General features: G+C 42.4%; 1 protein-coding gene across 2 annotated transcripts; it reads right to left on the bottom strand.

Annotated features, from left to right (window-relative positions):
* Positions 1-3,695: 3,695 nt before the first annotated feature.
* On the bottom strand, positions 3,696-22,722 carry PLAG1 (PLAG1 zinc finger). Of its 2 annotated transcripts, XM_049633694.1 has the most exons (4): positions 20,712-22,722; positions 13,831-13,929; positions 10,901-11,259; positions 3,696-10,379 (listed from the first exon to the last, which is right to left on the bottom strand). In XM_049633694.1, the coding sequence occupies exons 3-4, from the start codon at positions 11,140-11,142 to the stop codon at positions 9,122-9,124; spliced, it is 1,500 nt and encodes a 499-aa protein (XP_049489651.1). In that variant the 5' UTR covers positions 11,143-11,259; positions 13,831-13,929; positions 20,712-22,722; the 3' UTR covers positions 3,696-9,121. The 2 variants fall into 2 exon arrangements, with proteins under 2 accessions (XP_049489651.1, XP_049489650.1); XM_049633693.1 differs by having other exon boundaries at positions 13,831-22,722.
* Between the last annotated feature and the right edge of the window lie 623 nt (positions 22,723-23,345).

Here is a 23,345-nt window from a genome sequence, read left to right as displayed (position 1 = left end):
AAAAAAAAAAAAAAAAAAAAAAAAAAAAAAAGAGAGAGAGAACCTTACCTACTGATGCCTATTATCTTGTCACCCACCTTCCAGAAATTTTAAACAGAGCTAACGGCTCCTTGCTACGAGCTTATGCAGTACAAGTTTACAAGAATTAGATTTCTCAGAGGCTCTCCAGTTGTGGGCCATTGTAGTGAAGTCACGTCAGGTGGTTCACTTCTGGGAAATAGTACATTGTTGTGGACTTTGCCGTTTTGATGCAAAAGGGCAGAACAAAATGGACGTTTTAAATATGATCACACCATCTTTTTTATTTTTAAAATATTTATTTCTCTAAGAGAGAGAGGACACACACACCAGCATGTGGGGGAGGGGGAGAGGGAGAGAGAGAATCCCAAGCAGGCTCCGTATTCAGTGCAGAGTCTGAGACCTTGGGATCACGACCCGAGCCGAAATCAAGAGTCAGGCGCTCAACTGACTGAGCCACCCAGGAACCCCGAAAGAGTATTTCTTTTAAAACACATATCCTAATTATTAAGATGGTTGATGGCCCCGCAGCCAACACCAACAAATGTGTGTTAATTATTTGCTACATGCAGGGAAATGTGTGAACAGTTTCGCCCTCAAGTGCTCAGGAGAGTTAAAACATGTACACATCCTTGAGAAGACTTCATTGCTGTAGTAAGCGTTCATAGGGAAAATAAGTTACCTTTCAGTGGGTGAGACCAGGGAAGGTGCGGAATGGGGGTGCAGCATGGCTGAGATTTTGGCATGTGGGATTCCTGAGCAGCAGCAGAAGAAGGAGGCATTCCGGGGACGGAGAAGAGGACAGGTGAAGGCAAAGGGTTGGAGAAGCACAGGGAACAGTGAGTCACTTCACATGACAAGGAGAGAAGGCGGAGGGGAGGCAATGGGCAGACACTGCTAAGAATGGATGAGAATTGGGGCGCCTGGGTGGCTCAGTTGGTTGAGTGTCTGACTTCGGCTCAAGTCATGATCTCATGGTTTGTGAGTCCAAGCCCCGCATCGGGCTTTGTGCTGATAGCTCAGAGCCTGGAGCCTGCATCCAATTCTGTGTCTCTGGCTCTCTCTGCCCCTCCCCTGCTCACACTCTGTCTCTCTCTCTCTTAAAAATAAATAAATATTAAAAAAAAAAAAAAAGAATGGATGAGAATTTCCAGGGTCCACTGGTACTAGCCTGATGCTCTGTTAGTAAAGGTACAATTTAAAAGCAAATACGGAAATATCGTATGAAAGAATTTACAACAGAAAATACAATATGTAGCCCTTTAATCCTGCAGTAGGTGATTTAATTTAGAAAACCGGGGATGAGTTGAACTAATCTGCCTGGAGGCTTGAAACAATAAGGTCTTTGAGATGTTTAAAAGGGTGTGTATGTGTTAAAGCCACTGAGGCCACTAATTCTGGGGTGGGAAAAGTTGACATACCTTGAAATCTTAAATAGGGCAAGGCTTAGGCCATTAACCCACTTACACAATGAACATTCCTAGGGCATGAAAGTCTGGTTCCAGGAGCCTTCCTAGAAATGTCATCAGGGGTGTGTCAATGTTAATATCAGATCAATTATGTATTTTTAGAAACATCATTCCAGTAAGACTACTGAATGCACTGGCAATACTTTGAAAGCCCCCCGCCACCCCCAAGATTAAAGTTCTCCAGTTACAAATAGAGTAAACCAAGTTAAACCTTTGCAAAAATTCTAACAGGAAATAGAAAACTCCATAGCTTAGGGGAGTTGTGACTCTCGTCCCCTCTGAACCCCTTGACTGAGGTGGTATTATAAATGGACTCTTGCCTGCTTTCAGAAAAGATTCAACTCACAAATATTTCCACTCGTGCATGTATAATAAATATTGATCTACATTTCAAGCATGCTTCTACAGAGGAAAGCAGAGTTAGCCCGTTGATGTTTTGTAAAAACCTGCTCATTAGGAGAAAACCCTTTTCATTGGCAATAACGGGAGCCAAAACAACAGCACAGAAAAGGAGATTCTGACAACTCCTTTATGTGTACGATCTCCACTACGCACTGTGTTCTTCTGTGTGTGTGTGATTCTTCTCTAAAGCATTCAGAACCTGGGAATTTACGTTCTCTGGCAGAACACTGTCATCAGAGATCGAAAGATTTCTACTTCTTTCCAGGTAAAACTAGCACCTCTAAAGAATGACAGTTGACACTAGTTGTATTAGCCAGGGTTCTCCAGAGAAAGCAATCGGACGTGTATATAAATATAAATAATATAAATATAAACATAAACATATAAATATAAAAGAAATTGGCTCACGTGATCACGGAATTGACAAGCCCGAAATGGGCAGGGCAGGGCAGCAGGCTGGAGACCCAGAGAAGTGTTGCTGTTGCAGCCCGAGTCTGAAGGCAGTCGGCGGGGTGGGGGGGGGTGGGGGGGGGGGGGGCGGGGGGGGGGGCAGAATTCCCTCTTGGTGGGGAACCTCAAGTCTTTTCTCCTGAAGGCCTTCAACTGATTGGATGAGGCCCACCCACCTTATGGAGGGTAGTCTGTTTTAAAGTGAGCTGAGTATAGATGCTAATGACATCTAAAAAACACCCCCACAACAACATCTTGTCTGAGTACCACGGCCCGGCCATGTTGGTGCACAGAATTAACCATCACACTGGCCAAGAGTCAAACCCCTTCTGAGTAGAAAAATGTATTATCGACCTCTGTGTTCAACAGAACGCAGTGAAGTCCAGACATCCTGGATTTTTTGTTTGTTTGGTTTTCGTTTTAGGCTGAAATTGCCAACTTTTGACCACTTTTGATCTGCAAAAAAGGGTAACTGGGTATGGCTCAATACAGTTTTTAGGCTTTCCCCAACTGCAATGATGCTGCCATCATCAGTCGGAGGCTTGATCAGGAAATCACCTTCTTTTTATAAAGCTGATTTCTTTGGAATACCCCTAGGACTTAGCACAAAGTGGTGCCTTTTGCTGAAGAGATGTTTGATTAAGGAAAAGTGACAGCAGACCGCAAGCGGTCTACAGCCAGACTGAACCTCTGCCTCCCCTGGATGGTAAACCCTTGGTATGAACTTTTGCATTTAACGATAACACAAATGAAAAAGTCTTTTAACCCCATTGGGTCTAGGAAGCAATGAACAAACTGCGTTTCTAATGACTTTTCCATTAGGGAGATTATACCTTGAGTGAATTAATCCCAAACGTACTTTTTCTAAGCCTTTGTAACTAAGGAAAGCATCGTGTTTTGATCGACGGTCCTTGAAATATTTCGTATGCACGAATTTAAGTAAGAATGTCTTGAGCGTTAACGTTAAGAGTTAACAAAGAAACGCTTTTAGATCTTCTGGAATGAAGTACGGGAAAGGAGGAGGTGAGCCTTAAATCGGGAGAGCCAAAGGTATAAAGAGGGACTTTTCCTCTCACACCGAAAGAGGTGCTGGGGGATCCGTGACAAATTATTTCTACAATTGGTTCTGCTCAGATTACTCACTGAATCTTCCGACCATTTCTCTCTTTCTGAAGCTGCATTACCGTTTAACCGATGAGTTTTAGATGAAGCGGTGTGTGCGTTTTGGTCCAGTTAACCGTCACGGGAGGGTTTTCAGCAAAATTTTAGACGAAGAGCCCCCAGGGAACCTCCAAAAGGATAATTTACCGGAACCGGCCGACACTTCGTGTGAAAGGAATGCTGAAGGCCAATCTTATGTCACGGGAACAAGAACCATTATGGGTTTATACATTCTAATGGCCTTGTGGGAATTCTTTTTTCTGGACTCTCACCTGGATTAAAGTTTTGATGCATGATATTTCGACTGTTTTTTATTTACAGTTTCTATCCTTCCTTGAAAGGTACAAAAGTTTTCCAACAAAACAAAAGAACCCCTGGAACTTCACATTTCCTTTCAACAACCAAGCACTGTCCTCCAGCCAGCTACTAGAACCTTAGGTTAACCCCAGGAGAAAATCTTTAAAATTCGAAGTGAAGGAAAGGAGCTTTACCCAATAGAAATCGATCCTCTATTAAAACTTCAGGAAGGGCTACATTATCTAAAGCCATTCTAGAATTTTATTCATATATTCTGTGGAGTTCACATATCTTTTTCTTACAGCAAACATCACACTGTAGGCCACAAAAAGCTGCAGTACTATTGTTTAATTAGCAGCAAAGTAATATTTTATATCTGGGTAACTGGACAATAAATAGCCTGCTTCTTTGGATGTGGATGTTTAAAATGTATCAGTGCAGCTTCATAATGTGATTGCTATTTTACAGAGCTTATACACACACAAAAAATACGATCTTTGTCTATATTTTATACAAATACAACAGTAGTTTGTGAATACATTTTAAGTACACGATATACATGATAAGCCACTTGATTTCCCCATATCACAGAATAGCGATTTTTAAATGCAAGAAAAATATACAAAAATTCAGCCTGGAATGCAGATTTTTCTGGTCTATTCTGACTCACACCTTTATCATTAGAACATCTTGAGAGTACTAGTCCAAACACTTTCTCGTCAGCTAAAAGTACAACTTCAGCAGTCCAGCTTATGCTCAGGCACGACGCAATCCATTTCCTAGTGGATTCCCAGTTTTTGTTAAATTCAAAGGGCTGTTAGTAACCTACAGCATGTTCTTCACTCCACACCGTATTACGAAGCCCACTTTTCACTTTGAGTAATAGTCACCTCGCAGACAAAAGCTGGGTTTGTTCCGGTAACATCTGCACGTCCCAGATTTCCTTTTGCAAGTGCACGCGAATACATTGTGGTGGGTGCCGTAGAAGTCTGTTCATGACAAATTGAGTCACAGTATAAAAATATATTGTACGCCTTTACGCCTAATGGAGTCCTCTTGTTTTCCTATGGATACAAAAATATGACTGAACGAGACAGAGAAGTTTGTAGCACCATGAAGAGTTGTATCCCAAGTTCCATTAGCAGCATGACCCAACATAATACCGAAGGAGTGTTTCTGAGAAGATAAACATTCATTCTGGTTCGTCTGTACCACTGAAGCTTATACAAGGAAGTGTTTCATACGTTAGCAATGGTTCTTGTCATTTCTAGAGCTAGAGCACTTATCAAAAGACACTGCCTTTCCATCCTCAGAGGGCTGATAATGTAGAAGGGCCTAAGGGGGATGAGGGCCTACGTGTGCCTTTACCAATGCCGGTGGCACGGGTCTGCTCTACGTGATCGAAAGGGCGCCCCGGAGGGTTCTGAGCACAAAACTACACAACACGACTCGCGTGGATCTAGGTGATCACAGCAAGACTATCTGTGGTGTAGGCATGGCTGCTGACACCCTGTGAGAAAAAGAAGACAGAGTCAACTGAGGCGCTACTCGTCAGAGACAACAGTCTGCCATTGCTAATGACGAATGCTCGCCATTTAGAAGATCTCCTCCAATGTCACGTGGATCTCAGTAGGCTAGAAGCAACTTGGGTGAACTGGTATTCTTTAATTTACATACTGGGAAGACAGTGTGTTTTGAGACACGTAAACCTTGTAAAAAAATAAACCATTGTAAAACCTTATGAAAAGACACACACTGATTCTGTGCAATATAGCAAATTGATAAGAAAACACTGTAAAAATGTACCTGTTTAAAATACCATCTACCATTTTTGAACACAAAGCATTATATATCAAAGGCCTACATATATATCATCTAATGGCACTTGAAACAAATTATAATAAGTCTTAAAATAAAAGGCATAACCTATAAGAAAGTTTCTGTAAAGGTTTAGATTCGTTTTGAAAGTGCTATATCTTGTAATATGTGTAGTATAGAGGTTGACCAAGCTCTATTTTTTTAAAAAAAAAAAATATTGGCCTATATACGTGTATTGCTTACTAGATGAACGATCCTGAATTATGTACTCTTTTAACATTCATTATTAGCTTAATAAAGCAGTCAGCTCTGGCTCATGTTTCAGTCAGTATATGGTTTTTAAAAACCGCTACTGTCCCAATTAACACAATATATCACTATATTCCACAAATGACTAATAAAGCACAAGCAACAAATAGGCAGAAATACACAGCCGGGAAGAAACACGAAATGAAACGAAAAAGTTGCACAAAGAGTGATGTGTGATCAGCCAGGACGACCGGAGTTTTGCAAACTGCACTCGGTAATAGGAGTTTAAAATGTGAATTGTAACAGTGACCACTTTACTATGAAGATGATATTTGCATACATCAGTGGATAATATTGCTTACGGTGCCAAGACCCTTCCGCACTCGTGCTTCTGTGTCTGCGGATCGAATCTGTGCACGCGTGTGGAAGTTCAAACTGAATGAGGTTCAATATCTTGTCTGAGGTCCAAATTCTAAGAAACTGAATTATTTTTATGTTTCTCCTTAATCCCTTTTTTTGCTTTTTCTTTTTTTAAACCAAGCAAAGGCACTACTAGAAATGTCAAGGATGAGGCTTCTGGCCACGGGGAGAGTGAAAAACAGCATTGGCAATCATTATTTTTATTTAACACATCCAGGTGATGTAAAAACACATGTCCACTTTTCTTTTTCTAGGAAAAAAGAGCCAGTTCTGTGTTGCATCCTTGTCAGACCGTTGTGCAATTAAAGTAAATGAGGCTGCCTCGTGTTTAACAGAAATTCTCTCCAAAAGGGTCTGGTGACCAGTAGAGTCAATGTGAAAAACAAGAGAGCTGAAAGTCCCTCTTCCTCGGAAGCGTTATTTCAAGTCTGTGAGGCAGCAACAGGCAGAGAGGGGTGTTCACGTGAATATTAAGACTCTACAATTCTAACCCAGGTGCCCTGAAAGAAATGCCTCCGTGTATCTGAATTCCGTGCAGGGCGAGAATTAGGCTAAAAAGATATACACGCATATGGTGCCATTCCCCATTTCCAAAATGCTTTGCTGCATAAATCCTGGTACTCCCTTTTTAATCGTTTATGAGCAGTGACATACAGCCTACCAAGGCCAGCGTCTCAGGTCATTAATTTGACTTCTCCTGAAGCAAATTTTAGACAAAGTAGTGCTTCCACGCTTGTATTTGTGACGTTTACTTAAAAATAGGTTTTCTATTTATTTGTGCTCTGTCACCAATTTCTTTTTCCTTTTTTTTTTTAATGGTGATTAAAGCAATATTGAACACTAATCATTCAACTAATGATTTAAGTAAGCAATCTGTTTCATAGAAACTAAAGGAAGCAGTAATAAAGCAGAGCTAAAAGCCTACTTTCAGAGCAAATAGTCTCCTAATCAAAAGCTTAGGAGCAGTTTGAAAAAAATTTTAAATGTATTTCCTTATTAACATATATAATTTTAATGCCTTTGGAACACACTTTTTATAAAATGTAATTTTTAATAATAAAATTTAAATACATAAGTATAAAAACTACTGCTCCTAGAATTTAAAAAAAAAATAGGAGCATGATAAAATATCAGGAGCCAAAGCTCCCTTAAGAGAGCAACTCTGGTTCTATGAAGTGCGATATATGTGTGTGTGTATAATATATATAGTGAAACCCCCCCTTTACATTATTACAATTTACATTTTTCCACAAATTATACTACTCCCAAATATTTTAAATAATGTATTATATTCCGTAATCTGCACTCATGTTTAGAAATTCTGGGTAAACATCGCAATCTGCAGTGATAATCGGCCCTGTGAGTGAAAAAAAGAAGCTTCCGTACAGGGCTCATGAGTACTCAGAAATATTTTTCTTCTCTTTTTCTTTTTTTTTTTTTTTTTTTTTTCAAGAGATATACACTCTTCTATAAACCTTCCCCCTCCTACCCACCCCAACAGACAGGGTCCCCAAATAAGGCGTCAACAAGTGCTTAATAGATATGTTTCTTAGGCGGATGTCCCAGCTAACACTTAGAAGAATATAATGTGACCTTCAGAAAGATGCTGGTGGTTGTCTACTAGCAGGAAAGCCCATAAGAACTGCTGCGTCCAGGGAACACACTCTTCTCGATCGTCGCTTTCACGTTAAGTAAGAGTGACGTGAGCGATATGCTCTGACTTTACGCCTCAAGAGGCTAGTTTCCAACCCTGGCAACAAGGGACATGATCCCTAGACAGGTTCCCGAGCCGAACCAAGTGCTTTACATCACACATCTGCCTTCTTAGCAGTCTATCTATCACGCCATCCAGGAAGAGACGGTCCGCTCTGGGATAAACACACCTAACACCTGTGTTCCACAATGGCTCTCGATTCTGGGCTGTGGACCGACATTTTAAAATAGAACCGCTGACTGCACTTGACCCACCCTTTGGCCACGAAAGGCGGAAAGGATTAAGGGGCCCAGAGATCGATCCATACACTGACTCTGAAGGGTCCCATGCCGTAACGTGGCTAGCACTATTCAATCGGAAAGAGAGCAACTTTGAAACGTGGCAAAAAATATCCTGTGTACTGATTTAAGGCCAACTACTGAGTAACATGGAATGCTGTGTCACCTTCCCAGGAGTCTTTTTTTTGCTATAAATACTGGTGCTTTGTGTTTAGGTTTCGTTTTCCTTACGTGTGCATAATAAAGACAGCAAAATATCCGAGCCAGACAATAGCAAAGTCTTCAAAATATACTGACCTGAAATTATGGTATAGCTAAAGAAACATCTATCATCTCCCCAAACTGGATTCTTAATTCATTTGAAACATTTGCTTATGAATCCATTTAGAGACTAGTAAAAATTTAAAAACTCTCAGGTTATTCACATACATTTTAGAAAATTTACATCCTATTGCAAAACTCTTTAACGAGCCAAATGTCAAAAGGCAGAGCCATGGTTATTGGACAAAACTGGACATTTTAAGATCTAAAAGTAATTTGAACGTGGGACTCGTTAAGACTTTACCGCTACTGATAACAATGGCTCCCCTAGAGGAAAAACCGTCTTAAAACAGGACAATTGGCAGTGAGCGTGGACAAAACACCCAGGTAAACAGAACTGAACGCAAACGGTTCCGCAGCTCACTTATAAAAAGCTTGTTTCTATGTCATACCGGCTTAATGAAAATCGGTACTGTACAAAAGCAGAAATGTTTATGCTGTTTTAACGTAGGCACTAAAATACAAACGGTCACCTAAGGCAGGGCTACACACAGATTTCTGCGCTCGGGCCACGTCGTGGACTCCTACTGGAAAGCCTGATGGAAACGCGGGAGCGTGGTGCTTGTGCTAAAGCTGCTCGTGAACGCTGCGGACAGTGAGTGCAGGGAGCCGAGACCTATAGTGTTTGCGGGATCCTGAAGATCCTGGGTCTGGGGGGGCAGCTGAGACACAGAAGAATGCGCCTCCTCTTGGGAATAGCTCATCCCGAGGCTCCCCACCGACAGAGGATTATAGGGAGGGCCGTTTAAGGGTATGAAATTAAACAGCTGGGAAAAGTCCAAGGCTGGTGTGTTTAGGGGGTCGCTGATGGAAATCGAGCTTTTTGACAGGGACAGGTCCCCTGCGCCATCATCTAGGGAGCCGATCTGAGGATCCAGCCCCAGTTTAGATGATGATGCCTGGGACTCCTGGGATGAGGCGGGCACGCCGCCTTGCAGCTCCATCACGTAACTCTCAATTTCCCCCTTTAGCGGCTGCTCTTTTTCAGGAATCGAAATCGCGTATGAGGTAGAACCGAAGGGGTATTTGAAAGAAAGGTGGTGAGAAGGGTGGACAGCGTCCATATCTATCGGGCACGTCATTCCCAAAGGTAAAGTTGTGATCATCTGGTGGGCGGGTCCCGAGCTCTGCATGGACTGAAACGGAGTGTTGTAGAGGTTTAACTGCAAAGTGTTTGTGAATGGCTTTGACAACAGTTCACTGGAAGGTAAGGACATCACCGGAAGGAGCTCGTCTTTGATAGGCACGGAAACGTTGCAGGTGAATGGATCGAGAAAGTCCACCGGTTCCGTCTTGACCTTCAGAAGTTCTTGGTTGTGACTCTTCTTCATGTGGCGAGTCAGGTGATCCTTCCGCCCAAATCTCTGTGCACAGTACTGACAGAGGAAGTCCTTTCTTCCAGTGTGCACCACCATGTGTCTCCGGACGTCCTTCCGGGTGTAGAAGCGGCGGTCGCAGTGCTCACACTGGTGCTTCTTCTCCTTGACCCCGCCGGACGACTTGCCCGCGTGAGACTTGAGGTGCTCAAGCAGCACTCCTGTGCTCTCGAACGTCTGCAGGCAGACCTTGCAGGTGAGGTCACCGCTGGTGGCGGCGTGCAGGGCCAGGTGACGTTTGAAGCCGAGCTTGGTGTTGTAGTTCTTGCCACACTCTTCACACTTAAACGTCTCTTTGTTAGGGTCGTGCGTGTGCAGGTGGTTCTTCAGGTGGTCCTTCCGGTGAAACATTTTCTCACAATAATTACACTTGTGGGTTTTCTCAGGAGAATGAGTGGCCATGTGCCTTTGAACACAGACATATTCTGTAAGTACCACGACACGAGTGCTACGGACTCACTTTTCAAACGGAAGCTATGCTACTACGCTACGCCAGAAACTCCCTGATTACGGACGCGTCTTAACTTAGCATGCGCCACAAGGACAGTCACTACCCCTCGGCTCCGCAGGACTCGAGCCGTTTAAGTTGCCACGTTAGTTTCTGCCGGTCTCTAGCTACGACTACGAAAGCAAATGAGCGAGCCCGAACATACTCACGTAAAACGTCCGTACCCTTTTCTGGCAATTTCTTTGTACGCACGGAAAATTCTACTCTCATTAAGCATTGCATTTACCAAAAAATCCAAAGACACTAACACGTAAAAGTATGTGGCTCAGAACGCTAAAACTAGCCCACGTCTAATCTACGTAACATTTCCTCTCTGCAAAGCGGCTAAATAATGTGTATACAGATATATACGTTTACAACGGCTTCAAATGGCCAACATAATAGAAAATATAATCTGAAAGACAAATAGAGTTTAATACCTTTGTAATTTGTACTTAGAAACAAAGGCCTTGGTGCAGTCTTGTTGTATGCACTTGTAGGGCCTCTCTCCTGTGTGAGAGTAGGAGTGAACCTTTAATTTCTCAACACTGTTAAAGGCCTTGTCACACAGTTGGCAAGGGAAGTTTTTTCTTGGTTTGGTTTCACCACGCTTACGTTTCCCTGAAGGGACTTTCTGGGTATCTCTTACTTCTGACAAATCACCAGGAATGACAGTGGCCATCGCAGCCTAAAGCAGGCCTTCTTGTTGGACACTTGGGAACTGCCCAACTCCACTAAATGATTTAGCTTTAGGTGGCTTCTCAAGTTTCATGTGGTCGTAAAAGAAAGCAAAAAGGGACTGGAAAAAAAAAATAAGAAACAACTAGTTTGTAACTAAATTTAATTTTTAAAAATTTTACTTGCTAAGTGATGCTTTTGAATTCAAAAAGGAACCATAAAATGGATTCAGCTGGTCTAATGTAATATCTGTAGGTTTCTTTATATTCGCAAAACACATCTTAACGCATTGCTCAGAATGAACAGTTCACGCACCCCCCTGAAATTCTACCTGACAAATGATCGTACGTAGGGAAAGCAGCAGTGATTCCAGGAGCTTTCAGGAAGCGTCAAAACACGACACTAAAAGTGGCATTATTAAGCCTCAATTTTGACAAGGGATCAGACAACAGAAATCTAAGAGTGTAAAAAGGTTTCTGCAAATATTTTTACCGTGGAAAAAACCCCTTTAGCCTGGGCAAGCCAACTCTGGGCAGACTCCGTGTTACCGAAAAACACAGATAAGCAACCGGAAACTCTTATAGGCACCCTGTGAGCCATTTAGTTCACGGAGGAAGTGCTTAATGCAGACACAGGAGGCCTGAGAGAGTTGGAGGCACCACCCAGGGTGGAGATTTGCTCTCTATTATCACACACAGAAGGATTTCCGAGTCAAGAGGAGAAATGACTTCTCTTCTTGAAATCAGAGTATCTGATGAAGTTACACGGAGGCGAGTGAGGATCACGGCTCCTGATCATTCGGGGGGAAGAAAGATTGGGTTGAGGTACTTCTTCCTTGCCTTCTTGCACATCACAGAAAAGCATTCTGTTCATCGGGCACCCTGAGGTTAGTGGATGAGCCCGAGTCATCAGGCCTCTCCAAGAGTTGAGGGGATCAGTCTTTGGCACACCTGTGACCCGTGGGTGGCACACCAGTGAGACTTTTGGCTTGGAGCACAATACCTGTGCGAGGACGCATCATTGTGGAGGTGTTTCGGGTAAAAGGTGTGTCAGAGCTTCGATTCGTTATGGGTGCTGTGAGGAAGGATGAAGTGTACGTATTGCATGGCAAAGAGTAGGTCTACTTAAAAAGCTTTTTTAAACTGACTGAAAGCTTTGAAAATTCACGGACAGGAGACAGTGAGTATTACCGACTGTATTTCTCAGAGTAAGGAACCAAGTCCCCAAAGATCCACCTGATATAAAAAGAGTTAAAGGATTCCTGCAGGTTCCTGAGTGCCAGTCTAACAGCTCGCTTCTAAGGGGCACAGAAATGATGAGACCTACAACCTCTTTTAAAAAATACCTGCTTTTTAAAGTGAAAACTGAACGTCACTAAGTGACTGTTACCAAGTACTGCTCACTTGGACTTCTCACGCTATGGTGTATTTCAAAACACAACGAAAGCCCGTTTCTTTATACCCCTTGGGTTTTGCCATCAGACTCATTTGCCCTTACGGGCCGGATGTGGCATACGGACTCCTGCAGAGTCCAGTTATATTTGGGCAGGGGCTCTAGATTGAATCTAATTTCTGTGAAACGAAGTGCATATTGGACTACATCCCACTGTATGTGAAGGGGGAGGCTGTCCCTAAACAGGCAAAACGGGGCAATTATTCACTCATTTGCTAAAAAGTAAAGCCTGTGGGTAAGTTAACCAGTGTGTGCTTCACGTATACTTTCTTCGTCAGCAGGAAGACACAAGCAAGGCCTTCAAGCTGTGCAAACTGTCTGCATGCCTTCTGCTGTTTAAAAGCGACATTAACACAGTCAACACAGGTGACATTACTGATGCTACCACAATATGCTCTCCCCGTTTTAGAGTTTCCTCATCTCAGGGGCTTGTTCTTTTCTGGTTATATCCTCATTCAGGAGACAGCTTCTCTCTCTCTCTCCCTCTCTCCCTCCCCCCCTCCCGCCCCCTCTCTCTCTTTCTGTCTCTCAGAAATATCTACACAGCTGTTTTGCTGTGACCAGCAATGACACTGTAAATTGGGAGAAAGCACTGTGCCAACGCAGGACAAGACAGCAATTCTGACCACCTCATTTCCTAACATCACGCTTCCATGAACTTATTTAGAGCACTGTGGGAAACAAGCTGATAAATGTTTCACTGTAAAATCAACACGGAATGCTACGTATCTGAGGCCCTGTTTGTTTGTAACTACTATCTGAAAATATTTCAAAGACTGGTCATATGTGTCACTGTTGTGTTTAGAGAGCCAAGCATAATGGGCAGAGAATTTCAGTTGGGAAAAAAATGGCAGCTTCTAATAATAAAAAAAAAAAAAAGAGTATGAGAAGTACACCATGAAACAATACACAGACATGGGTTATATTCAAGGTGGTGATACTCAATATGGAATAACAAGTGAATTTCACCATCTTTGGATGTGCATACTGAGCAATGAAGAACTGGAGATTTCAAATATTACACGTTTCTAAGACCAGCTGAAGTTTTTTCATGGCTAATAATATCTTTTCATCTCAACATATTACAAAAGTCAAATTACTTACAGGTGCATTTAAAACGATAGGATAATACAAGGTCGTGTTCAACATGGAATAAAAGCCCACCTTCACAATATGCATATCAATCTAATGCTTTAAAGAGACATGCACAGAATGGCAGTGATTCCTGTTCAGTGCCTACCTGGTGACAGGTGGAAAGAGCCTCAGACCTTGATCTCAGCCAGTCCCATTGACTCTTCGTGGAAGAGAGCGGAATCCAGTCCTTCCCATTTTGGCCAATCTATGAAACAAAAAATAAGAGTGGACTACACTCTAAACGGGACCGGCACGTAAGCGATAGAAGATAAAGAACGAGAGAATTGCAATTTCATGGCACATGCTTACATTCCATACTCTGCTGATAAGTCATGCATTAATTTTCACCAGTTGCAAATTTGTATTAGTTCTAAGCACGTTTACATGACCAAATAAATGCAGAAACAAAAAGTAAAGTAGTATTACCTACATAAATGGCATTGTGTGATGCTGAATGACTCCCCACTTCTTTCCCAAATTCAATTTAATTTTTTAAATCTAACTTGCCTACTGAGAGAAATGGATGTTAGAGTCGCTCTTTGTAAACCGAACCGATCAGCGTTTCGTTGAGCTTAATACTAGTACGGAAGAGACGAACTCAGGGCATCTGGGACCTCACCACAGGACAGCAGACTCCTGAAGCCAGCACCTTGTGTGCCCACAGTGCACACACTTGTGGGCTTCTCGGAGCTACACTCCGGTCACCTGCAACACCTGCCAGTTTATTTCTCGGAATGCTGCGCAGGATGGCTGAAATGTAGCGATAACTCTGTGCTCTTTGGATCTCAAAAGCATGCAAGGGAAGTTATACACAGGTGGGCTGCAGAGGCATCAGGAACGGAGCGTCGCTGGGTTTTAAAAGGTCACTGTCGAAAGATCTTCAACGTATCTTTACAAAATGCCTATTAGCATGATCTTCAGTAAACTGAGGACATGCGCAGGAAACAAATCTGTTAATCATTCTCGACTGTACAAGTAAATGCGAAAAGAATGGTCAAGAGGCAGAGAAAAAACTACGATTCTCTACTGTAGCGACTACAGGGCACAGAGAGATTAATAAACTCTGAATATTTGAAAGGCGAATGTTCAGCAATCGTGACTGTAAGAACACGAGAGGGGTAACAGAAATCAAGCAGTTAAAATATAGTAGTGAAAGGATTCCCTAATGACAAGTTAAGTGAAAATAATTTTACTTAACGTTCCAAACACAAATCTAATTAATTTCCCCTGAAATCAAACTGTCATACTTTTAAAAGTTTGTTGTGTAAATAAAATATTTACTAGAGGACATTCAAGCATCATTACAAGACTACTAAAAGTACATTTGAAAGCAGCATTATTCTCATAGTTTAAAAAATAAGAAAAATAAAAATTGTGACTAATAAAAGATATTTAAAAAGTTAAAGTGAAAGCTCCATTCTTTTGGAAAGCACAGGACATGCATAAATGGAAGAACTGAATTCTGCACATCAAAATTGCAAAATAATAAAATTAACTTTGTAAATACTTACTTGCCCAGGGCACATACTGAGGTTTTGGTAGGGTAGTTAAGCACATGAAAGCCTGTTTTGTATATTATGTTATTTCAATAATATAAATACCTTACAAGTGCAGAGTGTTTTCATCTCTATGATCTCCCTGGGACTCAGTGGACCTGAGAGGTGGATTTATCATCACTGCCATTTTAAGGGGAGAGGCCCAAAGAAGCTGAATATCCTGACAGCACGTATGTGGTCAAGAGGTGGCAGAAGCCCTAAAATTCCTTTTTCGCTCTTATAGGCCTGCGTTCTAGGAGGAGGACGGGTCGGCAAACGAGTTTGCCAGTGGATAAATCCCGTGGTGACACTTAAAAGACAAGACCAGGGAACAGTGCTGTTCCCCCGATCGGAGCTGCCAGTACGATCCCCCCAAGGAAACAAATAGAAGACTTTGCTTCTTTTAATAAAGGCAGTTTTCGAAGTAAATTTTAAGTAATTGCAGCAACGGTTAAAATAACAACAGCATACCTATCTGGGTGGATGGTGGTTTGGGTAGGAAAAAAGTGTAAAAACCAAAGTGGACCAGGAAACAATACATTCATGTAGTTTTCCTGACCAGGAGAAATTTCGTTGCATTTCAAGTAGATGCATAAAAATTTCATGGACGCTTACTCTTCAATGTCATTTATAATAAAAATCCTTTAGAGTTGAAGTATGTCAATAGTTTAAAATCTGAATCTTGATGTGAAATATTACTATTTCAAAATATTACATATTTTACAGTCTGAAATAAAATCATAAAGCCATCATTTTCATTCATTCTATCACAAAACATAATTCTAAAGTCACAGTTAATTTCCTTAAATTCAGTCTATTTTGGGCTCTTATGAATGACCAAATAATTTCAAAGGGCTGCTAATTATTTCCTCAAACAAAGGAAACCAGCAGCTGGTTAGACTTCATTATTATTGAGCTTGATAAACTAAGCATTAAAAAATATACAGTTCACATTTATGTAACCCTAACTAAAAGTCAACTCAAGTTACTGCTGGGTTCTTTTTTACGGGAACAGGAACAACTTTTAAAAAGTATTGTAACTACCGTTCTGAAAAGTCTGCAGCAAAATGTGTACTCCTATCTTTCTTTTTTGTGCGTCAAAGAGCGGTTACCATGTTCTTCAGAGGATTACAATTCTCCTTTGCCTTGATCTAAGAATTGGGAAGCCAGGTAGAAAAGGTACATCTACCCGTTTCAAATAGAAACTAACACCTCAGAATGCTCTTCCAGTTTTTGCTGGTGTTAAGAACGCACGTTTTTTTCTAGGGCAACTTGCACACATAAAAACAGCGTACACACACATGTTCATCTTCCTATGTTTTACATTCTAAAACAGTGACTCACACGGAAACATAACAAGCAAAAATGAATCATACATCAGAGGGTCTACTAAAACAAATTCCTCTGGGGACGCCGGCCTAAGAACAGCCCTGTACTGAAACTGTTTCTGTGCTTTTAAATTCCACAGTTCTGATTGTCATTTGTCTAACAGCTGTGAATTTTTACAACACTTACCTGCATCAATACTTCTTTCGTATTTAAGTTAAAGGTCAAACATGTACTTTGATAATTAAGGGCAAATGCCATCGATAATCAAAGCTGTGTTTATTCTCCCATGTGTTAATCATAAAACACCGTTAGTAAACAATGCAGAAAACGTCAACATTTGCTTCAAACATGTTTTTCGGATAGATAGGTAGCTTGCAAAAGGAAACTTACCAATAGTTAATACTTTAACTGACAAGTACAAAACACAACAGAACTTTGAAGAATGTGGAAGAAATGAACAAGATAACATAACCGAGGACCAATTCTGAAGTAAGGGCGATGGCATACTCAGAACGCTTTTTTGACTGTGAATGTAATGTGGAAATTTTTACGGCATTCAATTTCTGTAAGTCTGTAAAATCTCTTATTAATGAATAATAAAAGGAAAAATATTATCTTGCAACTACAAAGACCTAAGCCTATTAAAAATAGACGGTGGGGCAGGAGCTGTGTCAGTGTTATTCATTGCTGTTTCTCATAAAAGTAAACATTTTTTTGAATGAATGAAAATAATTAAAGCAGGGCACGTGCCTTCCAGCGTCAAAACGGACTTACAGGCTTGCTCGATCACCGGAACAGACATAGGACAGAATATACGTTATCTATGTTCAAGTAAAAAATTATATAGTACAGTTACAATTTGGTCCAATAAACTAAATAAGCCACTAGAAAGGGAGACACGGCCAAGAGCTGGGATGGCACCTGACCCGCCAGAGTTGTGAGCACTCAAATAACAAGCCTCATACTCAAAATACTTAAAATTACTGTATTTATTTTCCCGGAGAAATCATAGTTAACTAAAATAGTAAAAATAAGACTGCCTGTTTTGAATAACGGTACTTGATGTTTTCAACTTTGGAGCAATCCATTAAAATGTAGTTCTAACACAACCCTTTTGAAACTTACCATAAAATTTAGCTTTACTGATAGGTAGAGGGCCTTATATTTAAAAATCAAATACCAGAAGCCAACAGAGAAGTGAAGGGAAAAAGCAGACCTATTTGTTTTTAAGGACCAACGGGAAAAAGTCAACCAATTCCAAAGTGGAACCAACACACTCCAACATCGGTTCTCTCTCTGTACAATTAGGATGTTCCTTTTTGGTCCACCTTGAACCCGGGTATGGCTGTTTATTACATTTTCTAGAGTATCCAGCGAGGAGGAACAGACAATCTGATGAAGATGGAATATCCAAGTAAATTTTATCTTCCAATTCTGAAATGTTTTCATTGGTTATTCATTTTATAGAACATAAATGTCATGTTAAAATTTTTTTCTTCTCTTTTAAAAGCTCTCTTTTAATGATCCATAACTTAGAAGTTAGCATTTCATTTCAACTAGTATGTGGAGGATTCTTCCCCCGAGACTGTATATTCTCATCCAAATAAAAAACTAATGGGGCGCCTGGGTGGCTCAGTCAGTTGAGCGTCCGACTTCGGCTCAGGTCATGATCTCACGGCTCGTGGGTTCGAGCCCCGCGTCGGGCTCTGTGCTGATGGCTCGGAGCCTGGAGCCTGCTTTGGAGTTGGTATCTCCCTGTCTCTGCCTCTCCCCTCTTTCTCTCATTGTCCCTTTCTCTCTCAAATATAAATACACATTAAAAAAAAAAAAAAAAGAACCTGCTTAAAAAAAAGCAAATAAAAAAATACACATGGGTGGTATACCAGGTATTTCCATTTTCTTCACAAAGGGCAATTTTAGTCAGTATTTGCAAACAGGAAATGAGAGGGCAATTGTGCACAAGGGAATCAATGGTGCCTGAGAAAGAGTGAAGAATCGCAATTGCATCTGAATACAAAGATTGCTTAATCAAAACTTTAACTGTTCTTAGAGGTTTTCCTGGCTTTGTTTTTTTTGGCATGAAACATTTCCAGGATATCGGTGCTCTCGCTAGGTACAAAGTAGGTAGGTAACTCACAGGTCCGCTCCCTCGGAAAACTGCCTATCTCCCAAACTGTGAGGGGTTGTTTTCATTCCTACGTTCCCGGGGCTACAACAAAAATGCCTGATATCAACTCAAAATGTTGACACTGATGGGCCCCCGACCTTTGGAGAACATGCCTCCATTCATTTACGGCTGCCCGCCTGACACTACTCAATGACAAACAGCATCCTCCAGGCTTTGGGTCTGAACTCTCCAAGCACTCGTACTGCATATGCCTAAAATGCCAACGGGAAGGCAGAGACAGTACACATGAAAGCACATGTGACGAGAAAGGAAAAGTTTTTTATAGTTACAAAAGCTCATGCAGAGAATTAGTTTGAGGCCATCTCAAAGTAAAGTGCACTTTAAAGACAGGCTTGTGCTATGGGATACAAAGAGGTATAAGTGTTAAGCGTGTGTGCAAAATCTTGAGCCACGCTAAACTGTATCAGGAAGACAGCCCGCATCCAGGTAAGGCTCTGTGCATGTCATGACTCCCTAAGTTACGCCCATGTGGCCGTCCAGACAGGACACAACCATTCTGGCAACAGCCGCTTCTATATATTCCTATATAGTTGAGTAAATAGTATCAGGTCTAGGCAGAATGGTCAGGTCAGGGTGGCCACTCCCTCCTCCACCTCCAGAGGGCAGGTGCACCGCCCCGGCCATGGCAATGAGAAGAGGGTTGATAATTACATTCCTTGGCCGATTTTACTTGAGCGAGAACGAACTTCACAACTTTACCTCTCGGAGTTTAAGCCTGTGCCCGGTAAAGCTCTTCTTGGAATTACTTGCCTCTCCCCCGGGGATCCTAAATTCATCTGCAGGGAGACTGTTACTTATCCTTATACCCCCAGCACCTGGTCAGTGTCCTGGCATGTAGTAGATGTTCGATAAATATCTGTTGACCACAACCACAGTCCTGATAAGGAATTTCAGGAATCAAAACGAGCAGGTAAACAAACGTGTTTTGATGTTTCTGAAATTTCAGATCAGCGTAAAGCAAGCTCAGAAGGCGGCTTGTAGAACGAAGCTGTTAGTTTGTTCTGGCAGAGGAGTGGAAGGGAACCAAGGGGACCATCACGACCACCTGGGGGTCCCTCCTGTTTCAGTCAGGGGGCGCTGAAAGTCAGGGACACGTGGGCATGTGCTACTCAGAGGCCTGCAGGTGACCCGTCAGGCACTGCAGAGACATGCCTGGGTGGTGCTCAGTCGGCCTGCATTTTCAGAACATCTCTGCTTTCAAATGTTCTATTCCATACCTCCTTGAGCGCATGCAACCGCGTCGATTACGATTTACCGTTTGGAAACAGCCCATGAAGTTTTATAGGAAAGAAAAAGGAACAGAGTGAAACTCAAATTCTTTAAAGAGGATGTTCTTCACGTGAAATTAAAATGTGACGTTGAAATGACGTTGAAAATGTCAGAGAAAACGTCTGAGGGATTACCGACACAAGAGAAATCAAAACGGGAAAATCTACATAAATGTCGTTGGCTAAGGAAAAGTAATGAAAAACAGTTTTCTTTTTTTCTAGCCGCTAAAACAGTTTCAACAAAACCTAGTGGACAAAAAAATCCACAGCCTGTAACACTAAAAAACTAGGAACATCTTCTCATATATCTTAAAAATGGACTGTACAAATATACAAATGACTCAAAACAGTATGCTAACTAGATTTTTAATGCTTACTCTTCACAGATACTGTGATTAGGAATTTCAGCCAGATTAATTTATGTACCTTTTACTTGATGACAAAGCTCTGTTCACGTATACTGTGGGACCTCGCCGGCTCCGAGCCTGCATCCTTCTTCCCCCCAGAGCTGGGTCCCTGCCTGCCCTCAGTGGAGCTCGTGACCTTGGGCCCATCGTCTGGCACTTGGCACGGCCATCTTTGTTCTTATCATTCTACCTCTCCTAGGGCCGAGGGTCCTGGCCTCTAAACCTCAATCCTGCATCAGAAGTCCTGCCGACAGACTTACCTGGTACCACATCCACGGGTGCCTGGATGTCCAAGTATCTCTACACCTCGACGCTGTGCCACTGAGCTGCACCTAGGGGCCGGGAGATCTAGATGCCTGGGTGTGTCCCTTTTCCAGCAAGGCTAGCAAACTGCTCTTGTCCCCCTGGGTCCCTTATCCTAGCATCTGCCCCATCCCAGCAAGCAGAGACAGCAGCCCTCCCCACCTGCCCGTAGTTAATCAGACCCCTCCCAGTAGACAGAAAGGAGATAGACTGGTAACGTGGGACAGTCTATCACTCCGAGCAAGATTCAGAGAAGAGGAGCTTAAGAGTTCATCTGCTATTTGGGGAAGATGAACAAGTAAGCTTTTACAGCAGCGATGCAATTTGTGCACAAAGGGACACTGCTCACTGCCAGTATTCCAATCCTTCCATCAGACTATAACTATTAATAAAGTCCTGCTGAACACAATACGTATTGATAGACCTTAAAATAGTAAGTGGCATGCTTATTATGTGGCATGCTTTTCAAAGCTTTTAATGTGACGTCTTAAATTATTTAAAAACTGAAATAATGGATCACTTTGAAAGCCATGCCATATAATGATAAAAGCCACCTACCTGAGGCCCTGCTCCAAACTCTACAAGGTAACCTTATTAATAGATCATCACAGAATGGAGCATTCTGGGTGCCAAATACGGCCAATGCAGCACCAAGAGGCAACCTAAAAAGAAAAGAAGAGTTAGTTTGAAATTCCAAAAGTCAGAACCAATCTGGTTAATGGCATATGAACCAAATTGGTTTTTATGCATTATCATATTTTTATACTTTTATCGGAAAAGCTAGCTCAATTCCTGTTAGAAACAAATACGAAACAATTTATAGTACATTGAAAAGCGAAAAGTAAGTAACTCAATATGCCTGGATTTACAGATTTCCCCCCAAATCACAAGTTCTCTAGATTGTTCATATTTTTACTCAAATATTCCCAGTTACTGCCATTTCTCAAAACTGCCACTTATTTCCCTCGTTTGTATTTCAAACACATCCACTATTTTCTCTATAAAATTTTCAGAAAAAATGTTTGAGGTTTTTCTAAACACCAGCTAATGGAGAAACGCTGCCCAGGAGTGTTTCCCTCAGGCCATGTGTTCACAGGCCGGGGTGCAAACTGGAAATGCCCCCAAGTAGAGACAGAGTAAGGAGACAGAGAACTGCTCAGCTCCTGTCTGTGTCTTTATGATGAGACTATTATTTGTCTGAAAGTGAGTTCGCAGCTGGCAAGTCTGTCTTCAAGAACACGCGAAGAGGCAGCAAGACGCATTCCGAAGTACCCGGGGATCTGGATGAGCCACAGCTTCGTTCTGTGGGTACAGGTGACGAAGGCCTACCACCAAAGGCGCTAACCGAGGCAGGAAAGGGATGCCAGGAGTCCCTGCAGAAATCCTCGGCTTCGTTTCTCCAGACCAGAGAGTCAACGCTCAGTCATACGTGGCTGCCGCTGATTAAGACAAACAGCTGACACTGGTGCAATAAATATTACCGACAACTATTACATGCGGCATCGATCTGAAATTCCTGGGGATGCGAACAGGCACGGCCCCTGTTCCCAAGAGAGCCGCGGCCACGGGAGAGGTACCTGATGTCAAGTGAAGCGATAGGACTGTTAATGAAAACAAAAGCTGCCATAAGGCAGTATTACAGGGATGAATCAGCAGTGTATATGGTATAAACAAGTACCAGAGGGTCAGAAAAGGGAAAGAATACAACCGAGTTTTGGTGATTGTGACCTTCCAGAAGGCACAATCAGGAGAGGGAGGGGGGAGGGAAGGGTGTGCGGGGGGCATGCCGGTTAGCCAGAAGAATTCCGAGATTGGAAGCCTGGCTTGTTACATATTCTGAGGCGGTGCTCCGGCCGGAGTGTAGTATGGTTTACAGACACTGGTTTACAGATTCTAATGACAGAAGTGCACTAAACCCAAATGGCTGGGACATTGTACGCCCATGTACCAAGGACGGCAAGTGGGGCGGTTATGAGACACTGAGAACAAGTACTTGGGGAGGTGGGGTGGGGGGAGAAGAGAGGAAAAAGAAGGGAGAGAAGAAAGTATAGGGCGTGCTTGTGCAAATGAGACACAGCAGCTGGGTGCTGGACTAGTCTAAAGCAGAGAGCTGAAAACCAGCAAACACAGGCATCTCCTAGAAGAACGCAGACAAGCCCTTGAGTGCCTGACCACACTAACAAAGGAGATAAGAAGAAGGCAGACCTAGTTGTGTAGCTGACTCTTGTAGAGACAGATTCAAACCGAGTTACTGATTAACTCGTGTCGGTGCCCAGAGGCCACCGCTTTTAAGACAAAACTAGGTCATTTAAAGACGTGATGGGCAGAGACAGAGCTTCAGATGGAAGGAAGGACAAGGTGGCAACCCCCACGAAAAGACAAAGCTACTCAGAATGTAGATTGCCGCTCCCGCATTAAGACACCACCCCACAGCAAGAAAGACCGTGGGGGTGGAGTGGGAGGGAGGGGACAAGTGGGGCAGGAGGAGGAGGCAGAAGCACCCCCAGGTGGATTGCCAGTTGGGCAAGGAAATGACTTCCAGCAAAGGGAGGCTCTCTTCCAGAGAGCTTTGCACTGGAGGAGAAGCAAAG

This window comes from Panthera uncia, chromosome F2, assembly GCF_023721935.1.
Source record: "Panthera uncia isolate 11264 chromosome F2, Puncia_PCG_1.0, whole genome shotgun sequence".
NCBI lineage: Eukaryota > Metazoa > Chordata > Mammalia > Carnivora > Felidae > Panthera > Panthera uncia.
The sequence above is the reverse complement of the archived record's forward strand: the minus strand, read 5'-3'. Positions and strand labels throughout refer to the sequence as shown.

Excerpts from the sequence above, each read along its gene's own strand:
- PLAG1 (XM_049633693.1), bottom strand. The coding sequence starts at position 11,142 with ATGGCCACTGTCATTCCTGGTGATTTGTCAGAAGTAAGAGATACCCAG. Across the intron at positions 10,380-10,900 it reads TCTAAGTACAAATTACAAAG|GCACATGGCCACTCATTCTC; the intron begins GTATTAAACTCT and ends CTGTGTTCAAAG.